The sequence below is a fragment of the Rattus norvegicus genome, chromosome 11 (assembly GCF_021556685.1).
Source record: "Rattus norvegicus strain SHRSP/BbbUtx chromosome 11, alternate assembly SHRSP_T2T, whole genome shotgun sequence".
Taxonomy (NCBI): domain Eukaryota; kingdom Metazoa; phylum Chordata; class Mammalia; order Rodentia; family Muridae; genus Rattus; species Rattus norvegicus.
This window is the reverse complement of record NC_141544.1, coordinates 79,864,052-79,884,549: the sequence shown is the minus strand read 5'-3', so window position 1 is coordinate 79,884,549 and position 20,498 is coordinate 79,864,052. Positions and strand designations below refer to the sequence as shown.

Below are 20,498 nucleotides of genomic sequence, written 5' to 3'. Positions count from 1 at the left end.
TGATGCCTGCTTTAGGTCTCCAGGAATGCACACAGTAGGGCAAGTACCCTTGAATGCATGTGTACACACACACACACACACACACACACACACACACACACACACACATTTTTTTTTAAAGATCCTATCAAAATAAGTAAAAGTGGCAAAATAGTGTAACCAGCTTCTTGGTTCCTCAGAAAATGTGGCTGAACTTACCTTGTGACCCAGCCAGCCTACCTCTGCTTACATACCCAAAACCTGAAAGCAGGGAATGATTAGATATTATCCACACATGTTCATAGCAGCACCAAAAATATCCCCCAAAGATGCCAACGGCCTTTTCTAAGTGCTCATTGACAGAGGAATGCATAATCCGAGTAACCAAACAGGTGCACATATTTACGGAATGGCAGAAATAAGATAAGTGATCTAAGGCACTGTCGTTTACCAAATAAAATAAGTTTGATTTGCCATGTGGATCTTTTTCAGCCTGGATCTTTTGTTCAATCACAGAGTTTCCCTTTGGTGAGCATGAGATAGCTACTGAGCAAACCGCAGTGTAGACATATGGAGAGCCACGGAGCAGTGTGCTGAAAAAGATGCACATGGCAATCAAACGCTATACATTTTACCAGAGTAAATTAAGATACACAGAAATAAGATAAGTGGTCTAAGGCACTGTCATTTACCAAATAAAATAAGTTGAAAAGTCATCAAAAAAAATCGCAATGCTGCACTTGGTGGTGGATACCTGTAACCCAGCAGCTGGAGGTGGAAAGAGGAAGATTGGGGCCTTAAAGTCACCCTCAGGACAAGTTTAGGGCCAGCCTGAGCTACATGAGACCCTGTCTCGAAACAAAACAAAAGGAGCTTGCAACAGTAGCTATGGAAAACATGGCTTCCACATTTAAAAAAAATGTGTAATATAAATATAGCTCTAAAGGCAACCAGACACCTATGCAGCTAGCATCTGGCTTAAACCTGGGAAGTTGCTAGTAGTCTCAAGCCCCCTCTCCTGTCTTTCTGATGACGTCCCTCTCCAGTCTGGAAAGTTGCCAACTCCGGTTGCCATTCACCTCTCCTAGTCATTGTTAAAATATTTAGGGGGAGTCAAAGCAGTATCCTGGTTTCCCATGGGCACCCTGAGACTCCCCCATGGTGGTATACTTCCAATTCTAGATATTTGTCACCCCTCGTCGTCATTATTATAATACTGAGGGGGATCCCAGACAATGTCCTGTTTTCCCTTGGGTACCATGAGATGCCCTGGTGGTGATGGGTCTCCATGCTCAGGGAGAAGAGCAGGGCAATAGCCAAAGCGTTTATCCAGATAAAGGAAATCTTTCTCTAAAGTGATTTACCTCAAAGTCTCTCCTGTCAGTGGTAGCATCTGAATCAACTATTGCACAGGTGGTTTTCATCTTCCTTCTTTCCCGTCTTTGTGAGCCTTTCCAGATAGGACTGTCCCTAGAGTTTAAAAACCTGGTCTGTTGATTTTTGTACTGAACTGGCACATTTAAGGCCTTTTATTGTGATTAAAGATGAGCATGGATTCCTTGCAACCATCTTTAGTCCACATTTCCTAGGCTTCCTCCCCAACTCCTGTTCTGTTTTATTTTGGATTGATAAGGCTTTGGGGGGGTGGGTTATTTTGTATTCAAACCCCGTTTCTCCTTTTTACATCTATAGTGGTTACGTTTATGTCTTTTATAACCTTACTTTTATATTAACTTGTGAAAAATGTTAGTAAAATGTAGACATAGTTGGCTTTTTATGAGGTCTAAAGTTAAACATTACTCCCTTCTTCCAAATAAATAAATAAATAAGAACAACTAGAGAGTAGTGGGATGCCCACAGTCTTTTCTTCTCAGGGTTTCCCAACTAGGCATGGCTGGTGTTTATCCAAACTTAGATCTTGCCCCTGGCTTCCCGCTCTTGGGGCCCCAACCCCCAATCTACGGAGACAGCTCTCAGTGTGCATCCCTACACACAGGCTGATGTTTCCAATCTGGGTTCTCAAACAAAAGACGTTAGCCCACACCAAACATAGTTTCTTTTGTGGGATCTTGAGTGCATGCCAGAAAGGGAGAAGAAGGGGTCTTTCAGTTCAGTCTTCTGCTTTTAGTGGGCCAAGTCCTAGTCTCCCCCTCCCTCTTTGAGCTGCCATCCATATCCAACATTTGAGTTCTTTCCGACCACATTTGCCTCTGGGTCAGCTCACATCCTTCGTGTTCCCTATATTGCATTCTGTGTCACTTGTATTGTGGCGACCACCCACCAGAGAAACCCACTGCTCAGACATAGGTTTAAGCCAATAAAAAGTCTTCTAGACTAGCAGAACCTCCAAAGAGTGTTAATGTAGGGTCTAGAGGATCTCTTATTCAAAAAAAAAAAAAAAAAACTTTCTTACGATTCATGGTTGATTACGACTCAAAATCCTCGCGTTCTGTTTTGTCCTGCTTGTAGGTCAAGCGATCAATGCCTCAGACAGACAAACAAGTATGCATCCCACCGGAGCTGCCGGAGCTGCTGAAGCAGTTTACCAAAGCTGCCATTCGAACCCAGCCTCCCGATCTCATTCAGTGGGCGGCCGAGTAAGTTGTTTCTTTCAGAGGGCAGGGATTGGGAAAAGAGTTTATGGGAAACGGCGGAGGTTGGCAAGCCCGCAGTCAGGCACTATAGACAGGTTTAGTAGAAGCGAAGTCTCTAAAATCCAGGCACAAATGTTATTAAACAGAGTGAGAGGAGATGCCCTTCCCTAAACTAGCCAGATTGAGTCATAACATATGAGGACAGTAGGCCACATAGAATCAGTTAGCTTACCATGTCAGCTAGCATATGCCCACCCAACCCATCCCTGAATCCTGTCTGCTTTTCTGGCTGGAAGGGGATTAGAAATGTGGCTGGCAGCTCAGCTCGCCTTTCCCCGGTTTACACCTGCAGCTTGTTTTCCTTCTAACCGCTAGATGGCAGCAGTACCCCTAGTGGAGCGGTGCGCCATCCCGCAGGGAGGAGGAGGTGGGATCTCTTCAAGCTGGTTTCCTCTGATTAATGAAACACCTTCCTTCATGGCTGTGGAAACACATACTTGGGCAAGACTAAAGACACTTTGCACCCTGTCTTTGGGAAGAAAGTTATTTTCTTTATTGATTTCTTTTTTAAACTGATCTTTCCCCTCTGCATGAAGATGCCCGAGGTCACGTAAGGCTTTCTGGGAAAGGCTGCAGAGCTGAGTGAGGAGGTCAAGTCTCAAGTCGCTCTATGGTGTGCTTACAGCACATTGGGCTCCTTAAAGGGCCCCCCAGAGGCTGTTCAGTGGGCGAGCTTGCATAACAGGGGCCGACTTCACCACAGCATCTTTACATAGAAAGCCTCTCAACTATGAAATTGCTCCTTGTAAGAACCGCATACCTGCTGGAAAGTGGACGGCCTGGCTTGGTGCAGGGGATTGGGAGCTAACAAGACCTTTTCTAGCCGTTTTCCTTGCTGGATGTTTACTTCCTTAGCGGTGCCTCTGAGAGAAGATACCTCAGACTGTAGAGGGGAGAGACTGAGGAAAGAGAACCTCCAGCAGGTGGTAGAGACAGGCTGTAAAGCCTTTCTGAAGGCTTAAGCTCTTGGGTTCCTAGGCTGAGCCAGGAGAGAGCTTTTCAGAATGGAAGGAAAGAAACACAGCGGTCTCTTTATGCAGCCTAACGGAGCTGCTTTGCCTAGTCATGTATCCTGTGTCATTTTCTATCTTGAATTGTACACATTACCTCCAAGATTGGACTTTAATGTCAGAAGGCTAATTTCATTTGGCATAGTCAGACAGATTTTGTTTTATGCCATATGATTGCTTAAAACCGCATTTTAATGTCCGTGTGCTGTTGCATTACTGAAAGAAAAATGACATTTCTTGATATTGTCCCTGACATTTATGGAGGGAAACTTTCCACCATAGTAACCTCCTTGCTCCATAGTGTATGATGTGCTATAAATTTTTTAGACATCCGTGTAAGATCAGTTTGTACTTCAACTGCAGTGGGGGAAAAAAGCATGACTTAACATTCTCTATCCGGTTTAGACATCAAAAGCACTTACCAGATCGTTTTCTGTGGCTTACACTCTGGTAGTGTTTTAGCAGATGGAATGCCGTCTAATATCTCCCAGATAAAATAGGTAATTGGTTCATAACATGCAAGGAAGTCCTTCCCTATGTCCCATCGAAGAAGAAGCCAGCTCCCTGGCATCAGCGGGGCATATACTGATTTGTCCAGAAGCAAGCTTCTGTGACAGCCCGAACCAGTAAGGCTGCAGTGATGGAATCATTCACGGGCACAGAGAATGCAAAGATTCAGAGGACTGAGTCCATGGTGTGGCTTCATTCTCTAACCAACTACACTAGCAACTCCAAAGCTGTTTAGAGTGCCACATATCCACCCAGGCACTTCTGTATAATGGGGGAGGTGGCAATAGTACTGCTGTCCCCACCATTTTCAATCCCCTCCCCCCATAAGGTCAGACCACATCTCACTCTGGGGTTGTCCTCATTGTACCCACTCCCACCCAAACACTGGTCTGTCTACAGAGATTGCCCATGTACTAACTCAAAAGTGTCAAAGTACTTCTGCAGCCGGTCCTCCTGAGGACCTCCAGTCACAGACCGGAAGCTGCTGTTGTGATTCCTGTCTCTTTAGTTCTGCTTGCTTTGTGTCTCAGAAATGGGCAGTAGTTAGCGCTATCCTGTAGACTGGCCCTAAAATGGACTTCTATAGGACCCCCACACACACCCTGTGTTTTAATACTACCCGATGGTGAAGGGGCAGAAGTCTGTGACTCAGGAGAAACAAGGCTTTGGGTGGAGACACCCCTGGCATCATACTGCTCATGCCCACTCCCAGTGGTTGCTGGCTTCTGTCCTTATCATGCCAATCTTGACATAGGACTTGACCTATCTTTCACATCACCCCCAAACAGAGTCCACCCCACAAGGCAGTAGCTCACAGCAGGCTTGTCTAACTGAAAATTCTGAGGGAAGAATGAACAGGACCGCTCCATCAGCACCATATCATATCTGCCCCTTCCTTGGCAGGCCTCTCCTCCTGTGCCTCCTGGAGGGCCTTGCCAGCCTTTCTTCCCCTTGCTGAAGCCTCCCCACCCCCACGGGCCTGCCTACCTCAAGCCAGAAATGCTTCCTCACTCCCCCAAGAACATTCTATCTGCTCCTATCTACATACAATCACAGTCTTCACACCTTCCAAACCCACATGACTAGCTATCCTATACGTGTCCTAGGATCTCTCTGTCTATAAGATAAAACACTAAGTGGAGGCAGGGTGTGGCTGAACAAGCCACAGGTAATTAACGTGCCAAGTTCCGTTGGTTGTTCATTATTCTCAGAGAGAAATAACACTTCTTTATACCCTAAGCATTCTTCGTTCCTTAAAGTGGAAATATCAGAGACTTTTCCCACTTGCAAATAAACTAAACATGGCTAAACACTGTCTTTTATCTACTCCCTTTCAAAAAAGAAAAAGGAAAGCAAATTCAGAAAGTATCCAGGGGCCACTGGAGCCTGGGACCCTCCTCTATCCCTGTCCCTTCTCTCGCAGGTATTTCGGGGCCATGTCCCGTGGAGAGATCCCTCCAGTGAGAGAGAGATCTGAGCAAGTCCCTCTGTCCAACTGGGCTGAACTGACACCTGAGCTGTTGAAGGTCCTGCACTCCCGGGTAAGGATGGAGATGCTGTGGAAACCGAGCGGGTTAGATCAGGGGCAAGCGTGTGCCCACCAGGCAGCTGGCTATGAGCACCGCCCCCCACCCAGAGCTGATCAAGTCCTGGCCGCAAAGTGGGTCTTTCCTTCAGAGAAGCAGGAATCACTATGAAAGAGACTGACTCATTGGGCTGTCCTGGGGTCATCACAGATTCCCCCTTCCCCAGATCTCAAAGAATATTCAGGGGCTGGGTACAATGTATATTGCCTGTCCTAAAGGGTGTCAACATCACGCTAATGGATCCAGACCATGAGAGGTCTACCTCAGGCTGGTGTAAAAACAACACGCCCTACAGGGAAAACCTTCCCCACATCATGGGAGTTTGCCTGTGAATGGGAAAAGGTGGACTGGCTTGAGAAACTCTGTGCTTTGGCCAGATCCTGGGATACAGTGGAGTAGTATGCTGCCCTACATTAGGATACAGGATAGGGGAGTCTTGGGCGACTCGGAACCCACTTGACCTTGGGTTCAGAGGCCCTGGCAATATGTTGGAACCTTAATGGGGCACCCACACCCTTACTGCATCCTTAGCCAAGGGGAACCATCACTCCCCTTCACTCTTTAACTGCCAAGTCTTCTGTGGAGTGAACCCAGCAGAGCTCTCAAGGCCGTGGGACCTAACAATGTTAGATACCCATATCTAAACCCTATAGGTCGGCCATAGGGTGCCAAATGTCACTTTTGTAGAGACAGGAAGGACACACATGAGATTCAATACAGAGACCTATGTGTAGTCTAGGAGAGACATTGCCATTAGAGGTCTCTGGCCAGCCTCGGATGTCCCACCTGCCTTCTACAGACAACCTAAGAACAAGACTAGAACCATAAAGGCATCGTAGGAAAATAAGATGGGCCCTATGCCTGAATCTCTCTCCCATAATTCTGACACTGGGAGTTTAAAATATGAAACTACACCACGGCACCACAAAGACAACGGTCAACCAAGATTCTCTGGCCTCTCTAGCTCCCCGTTCCCTTCCTTGTGCTAGGAAAACCAGGAGCGTCTTGCTTGTGGCCCTCATGTGTGTTTTGTGTGTTCCCTGTCCCGAAGGTTGGTGGCAGACTGATCATCCACGCAGATGAGCTGGCCCAGATGTGGAAGGTGTTGAATCTGCCCACAGACCTGTTTAACAGTGTGATGAACGTGGGTCGCTTCACAGAGGAGATCGAGTGGCTGAAGTTTTTAGCCCTTGCTTGTAGCTCTCTTGGAGTTGTAAGTGAGCTTCTTTTGTATTGTGGGCCAGAGGGTAGAGAGCTGTGGAAGGCTCAGTGGCAGACAGAGACTGGTCTGGGAGGGGAGAGGCCCCCTGTCCAGTTCTTAAGATACCAAAACCAAACTTCGAAATGTCCCATCATTTCCCTCTGGGCCTGGAAGGGGCCATCTCTCTGTACCCATTCAGCTCTCCAGAGATGATAAAAGCAAAGCAAAACAAACCATCAAACCCCTGCCTTTTGGGCCTCCTCCCGATTCCTAAATGGAGGTCATTTCCAGGCTCAGCAAGAACTGGGAGAAGGAGGCATGGCTAGCATTGGGCTATGCCAAAAGCTGGCCGTGGCTTTGGGTTATTTGTGGCTTTCAGCCATTGCCCTTGGATTAATTTTCACTCTGTTTTGCCACTTCATTGATGAATTCAAGCTGTAGAATAAGGCTTGTTTATTGGTGAGGTTTAGATACACCTAGAAGCCATATTGGTAGAGAAGGTTCCAGGGGTGTTCGGTCTTAGAGAAAACCATCAGTAAACAGGAGTGGACATGTGTCTCAGAGAAAAGGAGAGCAAGATTATTGTTTTAAAACAATGTTAAGGGGCTGGGGATTTAGCTCAGTGGTAGAGCGCTTACCTAGGAAGCACAAGGCCCTGGGTTCGGTCCCCAGCTCCGAAAAAAAAAGAACCAAAAAAAAAAAAAAAAAAAAAAAAAAAACCAATGTTAAAGGAACAGAAAGAGAAGGAGAGACTTTCCAGAATCATCATCGTGGACAGAGTAAGCTCATCCCAATTCAGGCCTTTTCCAAGTTTGACATGTTTGAAAATTGGAAAAGCCATTTTCCTGCTTTGAAGGACAGGATGCTGAAATTAACTTTTATGTGCATTTAACACTGAGGTGTCTAAGTGGACTCGATCTTAATCACTAATAATGAACGAAAACGGGTCAGCCGTGCCTTTTGAAAGCAGATTATTACTAATTACTAAAGCCCTGGAATTTACATAAAAGCCAACAAGGAATTCATTGCCCCTGCTCAGCCAACGGGGATGGAAAAGTAACTTGTATCGCACAGCGCAGCCAAAGCACGATCTTGGTCTTTCTTTTCAAATGTCTTTGGAACATGGACTTGGCATTTTTGTTTCTGTGTAAATTTAGAAGAAATATTATAATCCGAAATTTCCCGTGGGTTTCCCCTGCAACTGGCATTATAATCATTTCTCCAGAGGAAAGGAAAGGAGAGACTGTTTGTGATTTTTTTTTCCCCATTCTATCATAAAAACATTCTCCAAGGAGAAGAGGCAAATATAACAGGCGAATGAGCTGTCAGCCAGGACTGATGTGTGTCGTAGGTGGGGGATGGGGGTGGGGGTGGGGGAGGGGGAGGGATCCTTAAGGATAGTGAGAAATCACAAAAGAAAAATATTTACAACTCTGCACACTTTATTATTAACAGATACTCTGAGACTCTCCCCCTTTCCCTCTCTCCACCTTTCCCTTCCTTCCCCTCCCCCTCCCCCTCCCCCTCCCCCTCCCTTTTCCCCTCTCTCTCTCTCTCTGTCTCTCTCTCTGTCTCTCTCTCTCTCTCTCTCTCTTTCTCTTTCTGTGTGTATGGGGGTGCATCCTGTAATTTAATCTATAGTTACTCTGGGGAGGGGGGGATCTTGTAATTTAATCTCTAGTTAATTCTGACTTTGATCTACCTCACCTTCAAAAGATAGAGTAGGGAAATAAGTAGGTTTGATCCGATCTTAGAGCAAAGGAAAGGCCCTCCACGGAAACCCCGCCTCTGGGTTTCACCTTGCTCTTTTTCCCCCCAAATGTAGCATCTGACTGTTTTAGGAGAAGGCTGAGATGGAGGAATCTGATGTTCTCTGGACCCGTAGGCTTCACTGGGATGCTGCTGTCCTGTCATTCGCTGTTTGTAGCTTAAGCTTCTGCACCTCTTGGATAGGACGAAGCATCATAAGGCTCCCGCTGGCTCCTCTCAGGTCTCCCTGGTGCTGACCCCTTGGTGTTTTCTGTACCTTGTCCTCTCTGCTCCCTGGCTTCGGTCCACTCCTAGCCTCTCACCGCTGTGTAAAAGGCTGAGTCATCATCATCTTGTCCCCATAGCTCGCAGTAGCCCGGAGTGACTTTGGAAAGCCACATTCCAATTCCCTTTCTGTTTGCACATCATGTACCTGGCAGGCTTTGTCTGATGTGCCTGCCTTCCAAACTGGGAGGAAGCCATGCAGTGAGCTGCCTCTTACCTCATCCCCTCTAAAACGAGGAAGTCGGATCAAGTCTCCTATAAGGTCCTTTCATCTCTAACAAGCTATCCTATGTATTTGCTTCCATCCAAACCTTCTACCCTCATCTTTCCGTCAAAGACTACCCAGAGGTAAGCAAAGGTGCGGGCAGATACAGGAACCGATGCCTACACCCGCTTGTATCATGCTGGAGCTTCACTGTGGGGCTGGGCAGTGCTGCAACCAGACAGCTTGCATTACCTGAACTCATATATTGAAATCTTAAGTCCCGAGCTGATGGTAGCATGAGTGGGACCTTCCACCATGAGAGAGTAATCCTCAGGCATGGGCACTAAAGAATCTTATAAATGGGGGTTGAAAGAGGCTGTTTGCTCCTCCCACCATGTGGGAAGACCGTGAGATATCCCATCTGTGAGGAACAGGCCATTGCCAGCCCTTGATCTGGAACTTCACCTTGAGAACTATGAGCAATAGGTTTCTGATTTGTATTGAATCTCTGAGTCTAAGACGAATTATTATCGAAGCCCAAGCAAACTCAGAGAGTCGAGGTATCGCCATGTTGAGGGCTCGAGTTCCATTTAACCCATATGACCTTGTAGACCAGTCCTTTGCAAGCAAGCTATGGTCTTTGACCATCTGGAAAAGCAGGTTTTGCTCCTGTTAGAAGATTCTTCCAATCTCATTTGCACAGACACCCAGATACACAGACCATAGCCAAAATGAAATAAAATAATTTTTCTAAGTATTATTTCCTAGGATGTTAAAATCTAAAGGCTCAGATGAATAATCACTAAACGTTTAAGGTCAAACGCAGTTCACGGCCTGCAAGGACTGTGCTATCAACTTACGGCAGGCGAGGTGGTCCACACAACAAAACGGTATTGTCTAACAGTTCTGGAGGCCAGATTTGAGGCCTCCTTTGCTGATATATGAGGAGCTTCCTTCTGTGTCAGCCTGAGTCCGCACAGCTCAGATCTCCTTGCCATACTCTGCACACCAGGCATGCTGAATTAAGGTCCGTCCTAATCATTTCATTGCAGCTTAATTAGCTTTTTACCATTGCTGCTGAGTGACATTTTGATTTGGTTTGGTTTTGCGACAGGATGGCCTTGCACTGTCCATCCTCCTGCCTCAACCTCTTGAGAGCTTCAATTGCAGGCATGTACCATTTCGTTCATTCCTATTAAGTCTTTCCAGTCAAGGTCTCAGATTCTAGGATTTAGGACTGTGGTGCCAGTAAGTTTTCAGGAACTCCAAAAAACCACCAAGGGGCAGATTCCGATGTAATCGCATTAGGGTCTCTTTATTACAAGCTAGGGCTACCTGTCAACCCTGACAGCAGGACAGGAAGGCAGAGCCACAAGCCTAGTTTTAGGCAAGCATTTATAGAGAAAAGCAGACAAGCAAGGGGGTTGTCTTGTGGGTGGGGGGTGGGGGGCACTATGGCCTTTAACCTAATTGGCTGGTGCTGGGAGCCAAACCGTAAACTTAACTTCTGCTTTTCTCTTGATTGGTGGTTGTTAGGAAGTGAAGTGCCAGGGACAGACTTGCAACCTGGAGGTGCAGGTCTGTTGGGGAGTAACCTGGAAACTGCTGCTAGGTGCTGATTGTTAATTAACTGGAGTTCAACCTTAGGTCAGGTTCTCAAAGATGGTGTCTGAAACCAAAAGATCTGGTCTCTCAGGACTTCAACATAAGAAATTGAAGGGAGGATAGTTCATCCTTTAACAGCACCCTAATTATCCTCTAACAGCACCCTAATAAGAATAGGATAGCATAATGAAGAAGGAGGATAGAATTACTTTAGAGAAGTAGGAAATGCTACGGGCAGAATTAGGGAACTAAGCACACACACTCACGCTTGCAAACATCCTCCAAACCACTCCTGTGTTGATCTTGTCACACACTTAGGCCTTCCCCTCCTAACAACACGCATGCACACACACACACACACGCACCCACACACACACACACACACACCCACACACACATTTTTATAATGTTTATTTTCCTGGAGCTCCAGAAAACTGTTACAAAGGCACAAACCTCAAAATTTATATTATATTTTGATATATATCCAAACAATTTAAACAATTGTACATCGAAGATCCTATTTCATAAAATGTTTTTTAAATGGAAATAAAATTTAAATATTAATTCAAAATGAATAGCCATCCATTAGGTCAAAAGACATTTAAAATCACTGCCGTTCAGTAAAACGGGCTCTAGGAAGATGAGGCAAATTTACTCACATCCTCTTAGCCCTTACAGTAAAATAAGGACCATGCAGACAGTCGTCATATTCAAGGAGGTGATGACAGCTGAACATCCACAAAGTTGCCAACGAAGGGGACCTCCCTGGCCAGTCGTAAGAGGACATATAGCAGCTGCTTAATTACCCTAGGACACTTAGCTCTACTCAGGACTAGTTCTTGACTGATTCCTGGAGGATGTATATAAATCTTTACATTGGCAGTTTTAGCAAGCCAGCAAGATCTGTGCTGTGTGTGTGTGTGTGTGCGTGCGTGTGTGTGTGTGTGTGTGTGTGTGTGTGTACAAAAAATAAGTCATTTTTTTTCTGATGCTGTGATAAAACTCTGACTATCGTCAAATTGGGGAGGAAAAGATCTATGTCACCTTATACTTCATGTCACGGTCTGTCATTGAGGGAAGTAAAGGCAGGCGCTCAAGAATAAACCATTGGGGGCGCTGGAGAGGTGGCTCAGCGGTTAAGAGCACCCGACTGCTCTTCCAGAGGTCATGAGTTCAATTCCCAGCAACCACATGGTGGCTCACAACCATCTGTAAAGAGATCCGATGTCCTCTTCTGGTGTGTCTGAAGACAGCTACAGTGTACTTATATATAATAAATAAATAAATCTTTAAAAAAAAAAAGAATAAACCATGGGGGACTGCTGCTCACTCCATAGCTTTTGCCAATAGCTTTCTTATATAGTCCAGGGCCTCCCCACCTAAGGATGGTGCCACCCGCAGTGGGCCTTCATCAGTTAGTTATAAAGATAGACATGCCCACAGGCCAATCTGATCAAGACAATGTTTCTAATGAGGTTTCCCCTTCCAGGTAGCTCTAGGTTGTATGAAGTTGACAATAAGAACTTACCAGAAGAGTGATATATTTTAGATGATTTTACTTATGTTGTTCCCCATGAAGAAACATTTTTATCTTATGGGACTTCCAGTCCAGAGACGTACATTTCTCTTAACTCTTCCCGCCTGCTATGGCTTTGCCCCAGACATCTTTTTTTTGGGGGGGGGTGTGGTATAATATATAGCTAATATATATTAGATATAATAATATATGTAGATGAATTACCTCCAAATTTTAGAAGGCAAGATCGGAAGACAATAAGAAACATTTCTAATTTTCTCTTTTTTTTCATTTACTTACTATGCATGTGTATGTACATGGGCAGAGTCAGAGAACAGTTTGAAGGAATTGATTCTCTTCTTTTAATATAGGAAAAAATGAGGGCTCTACTAGACTTGCTTGGGAAATACTAAGTTGTACAGAACAGAGTTAGTTAAAGGAGTGCTCCAGTTCTCTTGTTAGGGAAAGCATGCCTGTGCCAGGCAGGCAGAGTGACCCTGGCTAACAGACACCTGGGAAAAGCAGCCTCTTTGTCTTGAGTAACATTTTACATTGTAAATCTCCCCCATTCTTTCAAAATAACTAAAACGTGCAACATGTTTAATTACTCACAATGTAACTCAGGGCCATGAAACTAGGGAAGCTGATGGAGATTTCTGGGAGCTCCTTTCTGTGCATTAGCCAGGACTATATTTGTGCTATGACGTCCTCTGAGTGATCTCTCATTGGGAAGGCTTGTTAATTCCCTAACCCTTTCAACCTGTGGTTCCAGAGAATTAAACTAAGGGCATGGGGCTCATGCCCAACACCTTTTCTCACTGAGCTATCCTACTGGTCCAAGATGGTGCTGATTTTGTAGGGTGAAGAACCAATTCTCCTTTGAAGAGGTTACTCTAATTAAACTTAACAAACACCTTAACATATTTAGCAGCCTACAAATTGAATTTCCTCCAGGAAGAAATAGGTAAGACATTTATTGGCCAGTATATTTAGAATAAATTGACTGATACATGTTAAGCTCTCTAGGCTCTTGGGCCATCCTCACACCATCTCACCTAAGTGATAGTTTTGTTTTCTTTCTCCAGTCTAAATGGATCTGAGGGATCTAGCCTGGAAGAGTGACTTTCTCCTCCTTCTGTCTTATGGTTTTCTAGACCATTGCCAAAACTCTCAAGATAGTGTGTGAAGTTTTATCCTGTGACCATGATGGAGGACCACCCCGGATCCCTTTCAGCACCTTCCAGTTTCTGTACACGTATATCGCTGAAGTGGATGGGGAAATCTCTTCATCCCACGTTACCAGGATGTTAAACTACATTGAACAGGAAGTGTGAGTAACCTCTCAGATGGGAAGGAACAGTGCACTGGGCTGTGGATCTAGGTGGTCCGGAGGGAGGCTGCTGCTGACAGTCCCTGTCAGATGATAGCTTCATCTACAGCTTTTAATTTTAAAATGATGCAAAAGCATTTGGATTCAGTAGAAACTAAATTTCAATCTTTTAAACATTGATAGAACATCCTTGCTAGCAATGTTTGCAATATAGTAACCTCCCCTGATGCTGACAGATGCTGCAAGACAAAGCTCCCAACAAGACTCTTTATCACTAGGGAAGCAAAACTCTATAGTGTACTGTGTGGTTGAGCTGGTGTGGCCCAATTATGTTGACATGATATTTTCTTTAAAAAGTTTTTAAATTTAAAGATGTATTGTTATTTTTTAATGATGAGGTGGACAATGTATTTACAAGTGCAGGTGCTCTTGGAAGCCAAAGACGTCAGATCCCCTGAAGCTGGGGTTACAGGTGGTTATGAGCCAACCAGCATGGGCGTTAGGAACTGAGCTCAGATTCTCTGCAAGAGCACTATACACCCTGAACACCCCCACACACTCAGAGCCATCTCTTCAGCCCCTCAACGTGGTATTTTCCATTTCCAATGGAGAGTCAAGGACTTGGTCTCCCTCATAAATCAAGGCATATCTGCAAATTGTTTCTGAGGAACACGAAATACCGATTTGAGGAAAGGAAGGAACAGTACTGGAGAGTGATCCTTGTGGGGCTTTGGAGTTTCATAGTTAGGAACAGCACCTGAGAACATGTTGGAAATGCAGGATCCAAGGCTTCCCCTGTGAATTTATGTAGAGTAAGACGTTCTAGGGATAAGGCCTAGGAATTTGTCTGAATAAACCTGCCAGGTGCCCCTGGGCTAGCTTAAATTACAGAGGAAGAAGAGGTGGAGGCAGAGGAAGACCGAGAAGAAAGCCAAGGAGGAAGAGGGGAGGGAGGCGGAACAAGAAGGGGTTGGATGCAGGAGACTGGGTAGTCAAGAGTCAAGAAAAGGGGCCAGCAAGATGGATCTACCAGTAAAGGTGCTTGCTGGTCAAGCCTGGTGACCTGAGTTTGATCTTAGACCCCAAGTGTTGTAGTGACTTTTCTATTGCTATGAAGGGAACCCACGTCCAAGGCAGCTTACAGAAGAGTTTGTTGAGGTCGTCCTTAAAGTTCCAGAGGTTAGAGTCCGTGACCATCTTGTCAGGAGACTATGGCCTCAGGCATGTCACTGGAACTTACATCAGCTCCATAAGAGTCAGGCAGAGAGAGAGAGAGAGAGAGAGAGAGAGAGAGAGAGAGAGAGAGAGCACTAGACACTGGAAATGGCATGGGCTCTTTGAAGCAGTAAAGCTCTCCCCTCAGTGATGCACTTCTATCAACAAGGCCAGACCTTCAGTTCTACCAACTGCGACCTGAATACTAAAATACGAGTCTATGGGGGCCATTCTCATTCAAACCACCAGGAAAGATGGAGAGAACCATCTCCACAAAGTTGTCCTCTGACCTACCTGCACACCTACACCATTCACTCACTATAATTTAAAAAAAAAGGGGGGGGGTTGGGGATTTAGCTCAGTGGTAGAGCACTTGCCTAGCAAGCGCAAGGCCCTGGGTTCGGTCCCCAGCTCCGAAAAAAAGAAAAGAAAAGAAAAAAAAAAGGTTCTTTGGGATAGGAGTGAAATTAACTTGGTGTGATACATACACATCATACATACATACATACATACATACATACATTCATACATACATTCATACATACATACAATGTATATTTTAAATTGATTGCTAAACAAACTAATTCCAGATATCTGTCTTTCCGAACAGAATTGGTCCTGATGGCTTAATCAAGGTGAATGACTTTACTCAAAATCCAAGGGTTCGGCTGGAATAAAAGCACAATTTTGGCAGTTTTAAAGGAAGATACAGAGGTGGCTGTACTTCAGAATAGCTGAACTTCATGCACCATCTAAAGTCAATTTTCTTTTATGACTGGTACAACTAATAAACAATTAGCCAGGAACATGTGGAAGTCATATTTAAACTGTTGGGACAAGACACTGGCACAAGGTACAAAAGTGGCTGGCCAATAAACACACATCTGGAGTCAAAGCCAGACTGGATTTAAAAGGCAGATTGCCAACTGGCAGGTGACGATGCTTGGTGATGACTGGGTGTAAGTTACACCCCTATCACGGCCCTCGGGCCTTTACTCATTCGCCGCTCCGATTGTCGGCCCCATTCTCACTGTGTATCCGATCACTCATTTACTGTCGACCTCTATCGAGGTATAAGTTGCCAGATAGAAGTCCAAACACCAAACCGAATTTGACTCTCAGATAAACAACAAAAGTTCGCATGGTTGATTAGTTGATTTTTTTAAACTGGGCAATCCTAGGAGGAGACTAAGGGGGCTTCCAGGCATTTGTAGCTAAATCGTATGTGAGTTTTTCCCTTAGAAAGCTCCAGGATAATACTAGGGTATGAATGTAAGTCACTTAAAGGAAACCTGAGAAGGACTAATAGGATGTTTCAGAAATTAATATATCAACAGATTCTCGTGAAACATTATGTATGTGGTATGACCCTTCAATGAACATCCCCTCCCTATAGAGAGCAAGTCGTCCTGACACACTCTTAAGGGATTTTCTTTTTTTTTTTAAGATTTATTTATTTATTATATGTAAGTATGCTATAGCTGTCTTCAAACACCAGAAGAGGGCATCAGACATCATCATAGATGGTTGTGAGCCACCATGTGGTTGCTGGGATTTGAACTCAGGACCTCTGGAAGAGCAGTCAGTGCTCTTAGCCGCTGAGCCATCTCTCCAGCCCCAGGGATTTTCTTTATTGAAGGAAATAGAAAATGAATAGGCTGTGATTATTTGTGTGTGTGTGTGTGTGTGTGTGTGTGTGTGTTTTGTGTGCCTGTGTGTGTGTATGTGTTTGCATGCCTGTAGGCCAGAGGATATCCCAATGGTATCTTCCTCAATCTCTCTCCAGCTCTTTATTTGCTGTGTGTCTGCTCTTTCCCCTTTTCTGTTTTAATTTAGGGTCTCACTTTGTCTTACTGACCCCACCTGAAATACTCTGTAGACTGCACTAGTTTGAACTTACACAGAACCTCCTGCCTCTGCTTCCTGAGTGCTGGGATCTCCAAATACCTGCTTGTTTCTGCACAACCTCTAACCCCTCTTCGCCCACCCCATCCCCCAACCCCCGTCCCAGAACTGTGGCCAGCCTTTTAAAAGATAAAATATTTTTACTAATTAGAGAATTTCATACAGTGTATTTTGATCATATTCATCCCCCTGTTCCTTTCAGACTCACCTCCAGTCTCCTCATCTGTCCCAAATTGGTGTCCGTTGTTTGCTTGCTTTAATAAACCAGAGTAGAGGATCTGAACTCAAGATTCTCTTGCTCCCACGGCAGGGGCTTCACTCACTGATTTATTTCCTTAGCCTCTTGACTACTGTCAAGATCACGTGAGCCATGTTAGCTTGTATCCATATATATGTCTCCGGAAATTAGGGAGAAATGTATCTGTTAGTGTTTGAGGTAAAGGAAGATTGTTGTGCGAAGTCCTTATGGACCCTTAGTTTCTCCTAGAGCAGAAATGCTCTTTTCTATACTTGCAGGGGATGGGGAGACAGTAGGATGTAACTAAGCCTGCTTGCCTTCCTGAGCAAAACTCAAGTCCCTGTTCCGTCCATTAACGTAGGGACTTGGAAAAGCAGAAACTGAGTCTCGCTAGCCTTGAGCACGACCGAGGACTAAGACTGAAATGTCACCCGTTAAAGTGTGTGGATTAGTGTACAGGTGGGAAGTTACTGACTGCACTGCGTTTAGCAGTAGACAAAGTGACATCATTGTTACATTGTTGCTCTTTAAAAAAAAAAAAAGCGTGTACAGCCAAATAGTGGGTGGAGCCTGCGGACTCCTCAGGGAAGAATAGGAAGAAGGATAGAGGCCCCCAAGGGGATAAGAACTCTACAGGAAGACCAACAAAGTCAACTAACCTGGACCCTTGGGGCTCTCAAAGTCTGAACCACCAACCAAAGCGCATACATGGGCTGGACCTGGGCCTTCCTATACATAAGTAGCAGATGTGCAGCTTGGTCTTCATGTGGGTCCCGTACAACTGGAGCAGGCGCCATCCCAATGATTGTTGCCTGTGTGTGGGATGTGTACTTCTACCTGGGCTACCCTGTCTGGCCTCAGTGGGAGAGGAAGTACCTAGTCTCACAGAGACTTGAAGTGTCAGAGTGGGTAGAGGAGGAGAGGAGTGGGGTGGGAGGAAGGATTGTGGGAGGGGATGACCAGGAGGGGGGCAGTGAGCTGGATGTAAAGTGAATAATTAAAAAATAAAATTAAAAGGAAAAAGTGGTGTGTGTGTGTGTGTGTGTGTGTGAGAGAGAGAGAGAGAGAGAGAGAGGAGAGAGAGAGAGAGAGAGAGAGAGAGAGAGAGAGAGAGAGAGAGAGAGAGAGAGAGAAAGGAGAGGAAGAATGCGATAGGGGACAACCTGGGGTGTTGGTCCTGCCTTCCACCTGGTTTTGTTACAGTCTAAGGGTCTTGAAGAGGTTTGTTAACCTGCCAGTTAAATACAAAGTTTCAAGTGCAACAAAGAAGTCTACACTACAAATAGTAACAGAGTCAGCAGCTGAAGAAAGGCTTGCCAAAGCGTGTGGAAACTCACTAGGGAAACTGAAACCCAGATTCTTCCTAAGGGCTGTGATTTTATTTCCATTTTAGTTGTTGTTTTGTGTTTGCTTGTGTACTGGCTAGTTTTGTGTGTCAACTTGACGCAAATTGGAGTTATCACAGAAAAGGAGCCTCAGTTGCGGAAATGTCTTCATGAGAGCCAGCTGTAAGGCATTTTCTCAACTAGTGATCCAGCGGGGAGGACCTAGCCCATTGTGGGTGGTGCCATCCCTGGGCTGGTAGTCTTGGCTTCTATAAGAGAGCAAGTTGAGCAAGCCAGGGGAAGCAAGCCAGTAAGACACATCCCTCCATGGCCTCTGCATCAGCTCCTGCTTCCTGACCTGCTTGAGTTCCAGTCCTGACTTCCTTTAGTGATGAACAGCACTGTGGAAGTGTAAGCTGAATAAACCCTTTCCTCCCCAACTTGCTTCTTGGTCTTGATGTTTGTGCAGGAATAGAAACCCTAACTAAGCTTGTTTTGGCTTGTTTTGAAGTCTTTGACGGATCTTCCTCTGCTAGCTTAGGGTTTTGTCAGCTGGAAGAAAACCAGGATGACTGATTAGCTCCCAACTGTTTTGTAGACGATCCTGATCCTATCTTGAACTTGAGTCAGTTCATCAGCAGGGCCTATGGGCAGGAGAAGACACTCACAAGGCCTTTGTTTTAAGCTGCCAGGCTTTTGTCTCAGCTCCAAAGGTGAGGAAGAAGACATCCATTTCAGAACTTCCCAGTCTTTATTAGTCATGGCCCCTGTCCTTGCTGACCTGTCAGGGAATCTGTCTTAACACCTGGCCCACAAGATTTTCCTGTCCTGTCCTGCCCTGTCTCTTTGTAGAAACATTGGGATTACAAATGTAGGCAGCCTCATCTAGCTGTATGTAAATTCTAGGTATCCATACTCAGGCCTTCACCCTGTGTGTCAGGTGGTTTACCCACTGAGCCATCCCCCTAATGCTATGTTGTTCTGTTCCTCAGGTTACAATTGGTGTTATCGTTTCTCTCCTACTCTCTACACTATTTTGCTAAGCCAACAATACTCACCACAATCGTATCCTCCAACAAATGTGAATCAGTCACTCTTAGCATTCACCCCAATGGGCAATACAGTGCTGTCCTCTGTGCTATGCCATATGTATCAGTCACTTTTCTGTTGCTGTAATAAAACACCATGACCAAAAGCAACTGAAGGACCCTGGTCCCACTGATGTCCTTCCAGGGAAGATGCAACCCATCCCCATAATTTCCCCAAAAAGGACCCCCCAATTGGGGACTGTGAAAAGATACTGTGAACCAAGATACACCTTTCCTTCTCCAAGCTGCTTTTCTCAAGTATTGGGTCACAGCGATATCAAATTTTGAATACAATAATAACCGATATTCATTTAGCATTTACCACATACGAAAGCCGATAGGAAACACTTGTAAGTACAGTCTCAAATGTTTCTTTGAGTCGAACTATATGAATTCTGTGCCATTATCCAATATTATAGATGAAGAAACTGTCTTAGAACAAAGAAGATTTTTTTTAAAGTCACTGAAAAATGATTTGAAACCAGGTCCATGTGACACTTAAACTGTGCTGTCTTGCTCATATGCACAGTGACTGACCACATATAGGACATCCTACCTCCAGAAAGGATTCCAAAATTCCCCTGGGTTTACTTAAGGGCAGAGTAGTGTATAAGGGAGATAATCCTAGAAAGTATGAGAAGACAGAATAAGACAGTTGTGGAAAGAAAGGGTGTTATCTAGCCTACTAGCCTTGGATCGCCGTTCGGCTGGGGACTTCTAGGAGACAGTGTAGAGCATATCAGATATTCTAGTCTGGAGCGTGAAGAAGCTCTTTACCCATCATTGTTAAGGGTAGCTTCCTCACCAAACTTCTGTTACTACCTAAAGCAGTGGGTCTCAATCTTCCCAATACCATGGGAATACAGTTCCTCATGTTCTGATGACCCTGGGCTGTAAAATTTTTTTACATTGCTATTTCGTAACTGTAATTTTGCTACTGTTATGTAAATATGTGAGATGCACATATCTGATATAGGACCCCCAAAGAGGCCATGACCCAGGGGATTGAGAACCACTGGCCTAAAGATTTAACTTTTTCCATGGTCTTTTGTCCAGGCTTGTTCCTTTTGTGACAGAAAACAGCGGTGGCAGGAAGC

At 45.0% G+C, this 20,498-nt stretch overlaps 1 protein-coding gene across 2 annotated transcripts in view; it reads left to right on the top strand.

Annotated features, from left to right (window-relative positions):
- Window positions 1–15,651, top strand: part of Ropn1 (rhophilin associated tail protein 1) — a 29,281-nt gene extending 13,630 nt beyond the window's left edge. For both annotated transcript variants that reach the window (NM_001025628.1, XM_087575809.1), the window contains exons 2-6: window positions 2,449–2,576; window positions 5,577–5,694; window positions 6,791–6,952; window positions 13,455–13,630; window positions 15,456–15,651. In NM_001025628.1, coding sequence (NP_001020799.1) covers window positions 2,461–2,576; window positions 5,577–5,694; window positions 6,791–6,952; window positions 13,455–13,630; window positions 15,456–15,522 — 639 coding nt within the window. In that variant the 5' untranslated portion in view covers window positions 2,449–2,460 and the 3' untranslated portion in view covers window positions 15,523–15,651. The remainder of the gene's footprint in view (window positions 1–2,448; window positions 2,577–5,576; window positions 5,695–6,790; window positions 6,953–13,454; window positions 13,631–15,455) is intronic.
- Window positions 15,652–20,498: the final 4,847 nt, after the last annotated feature.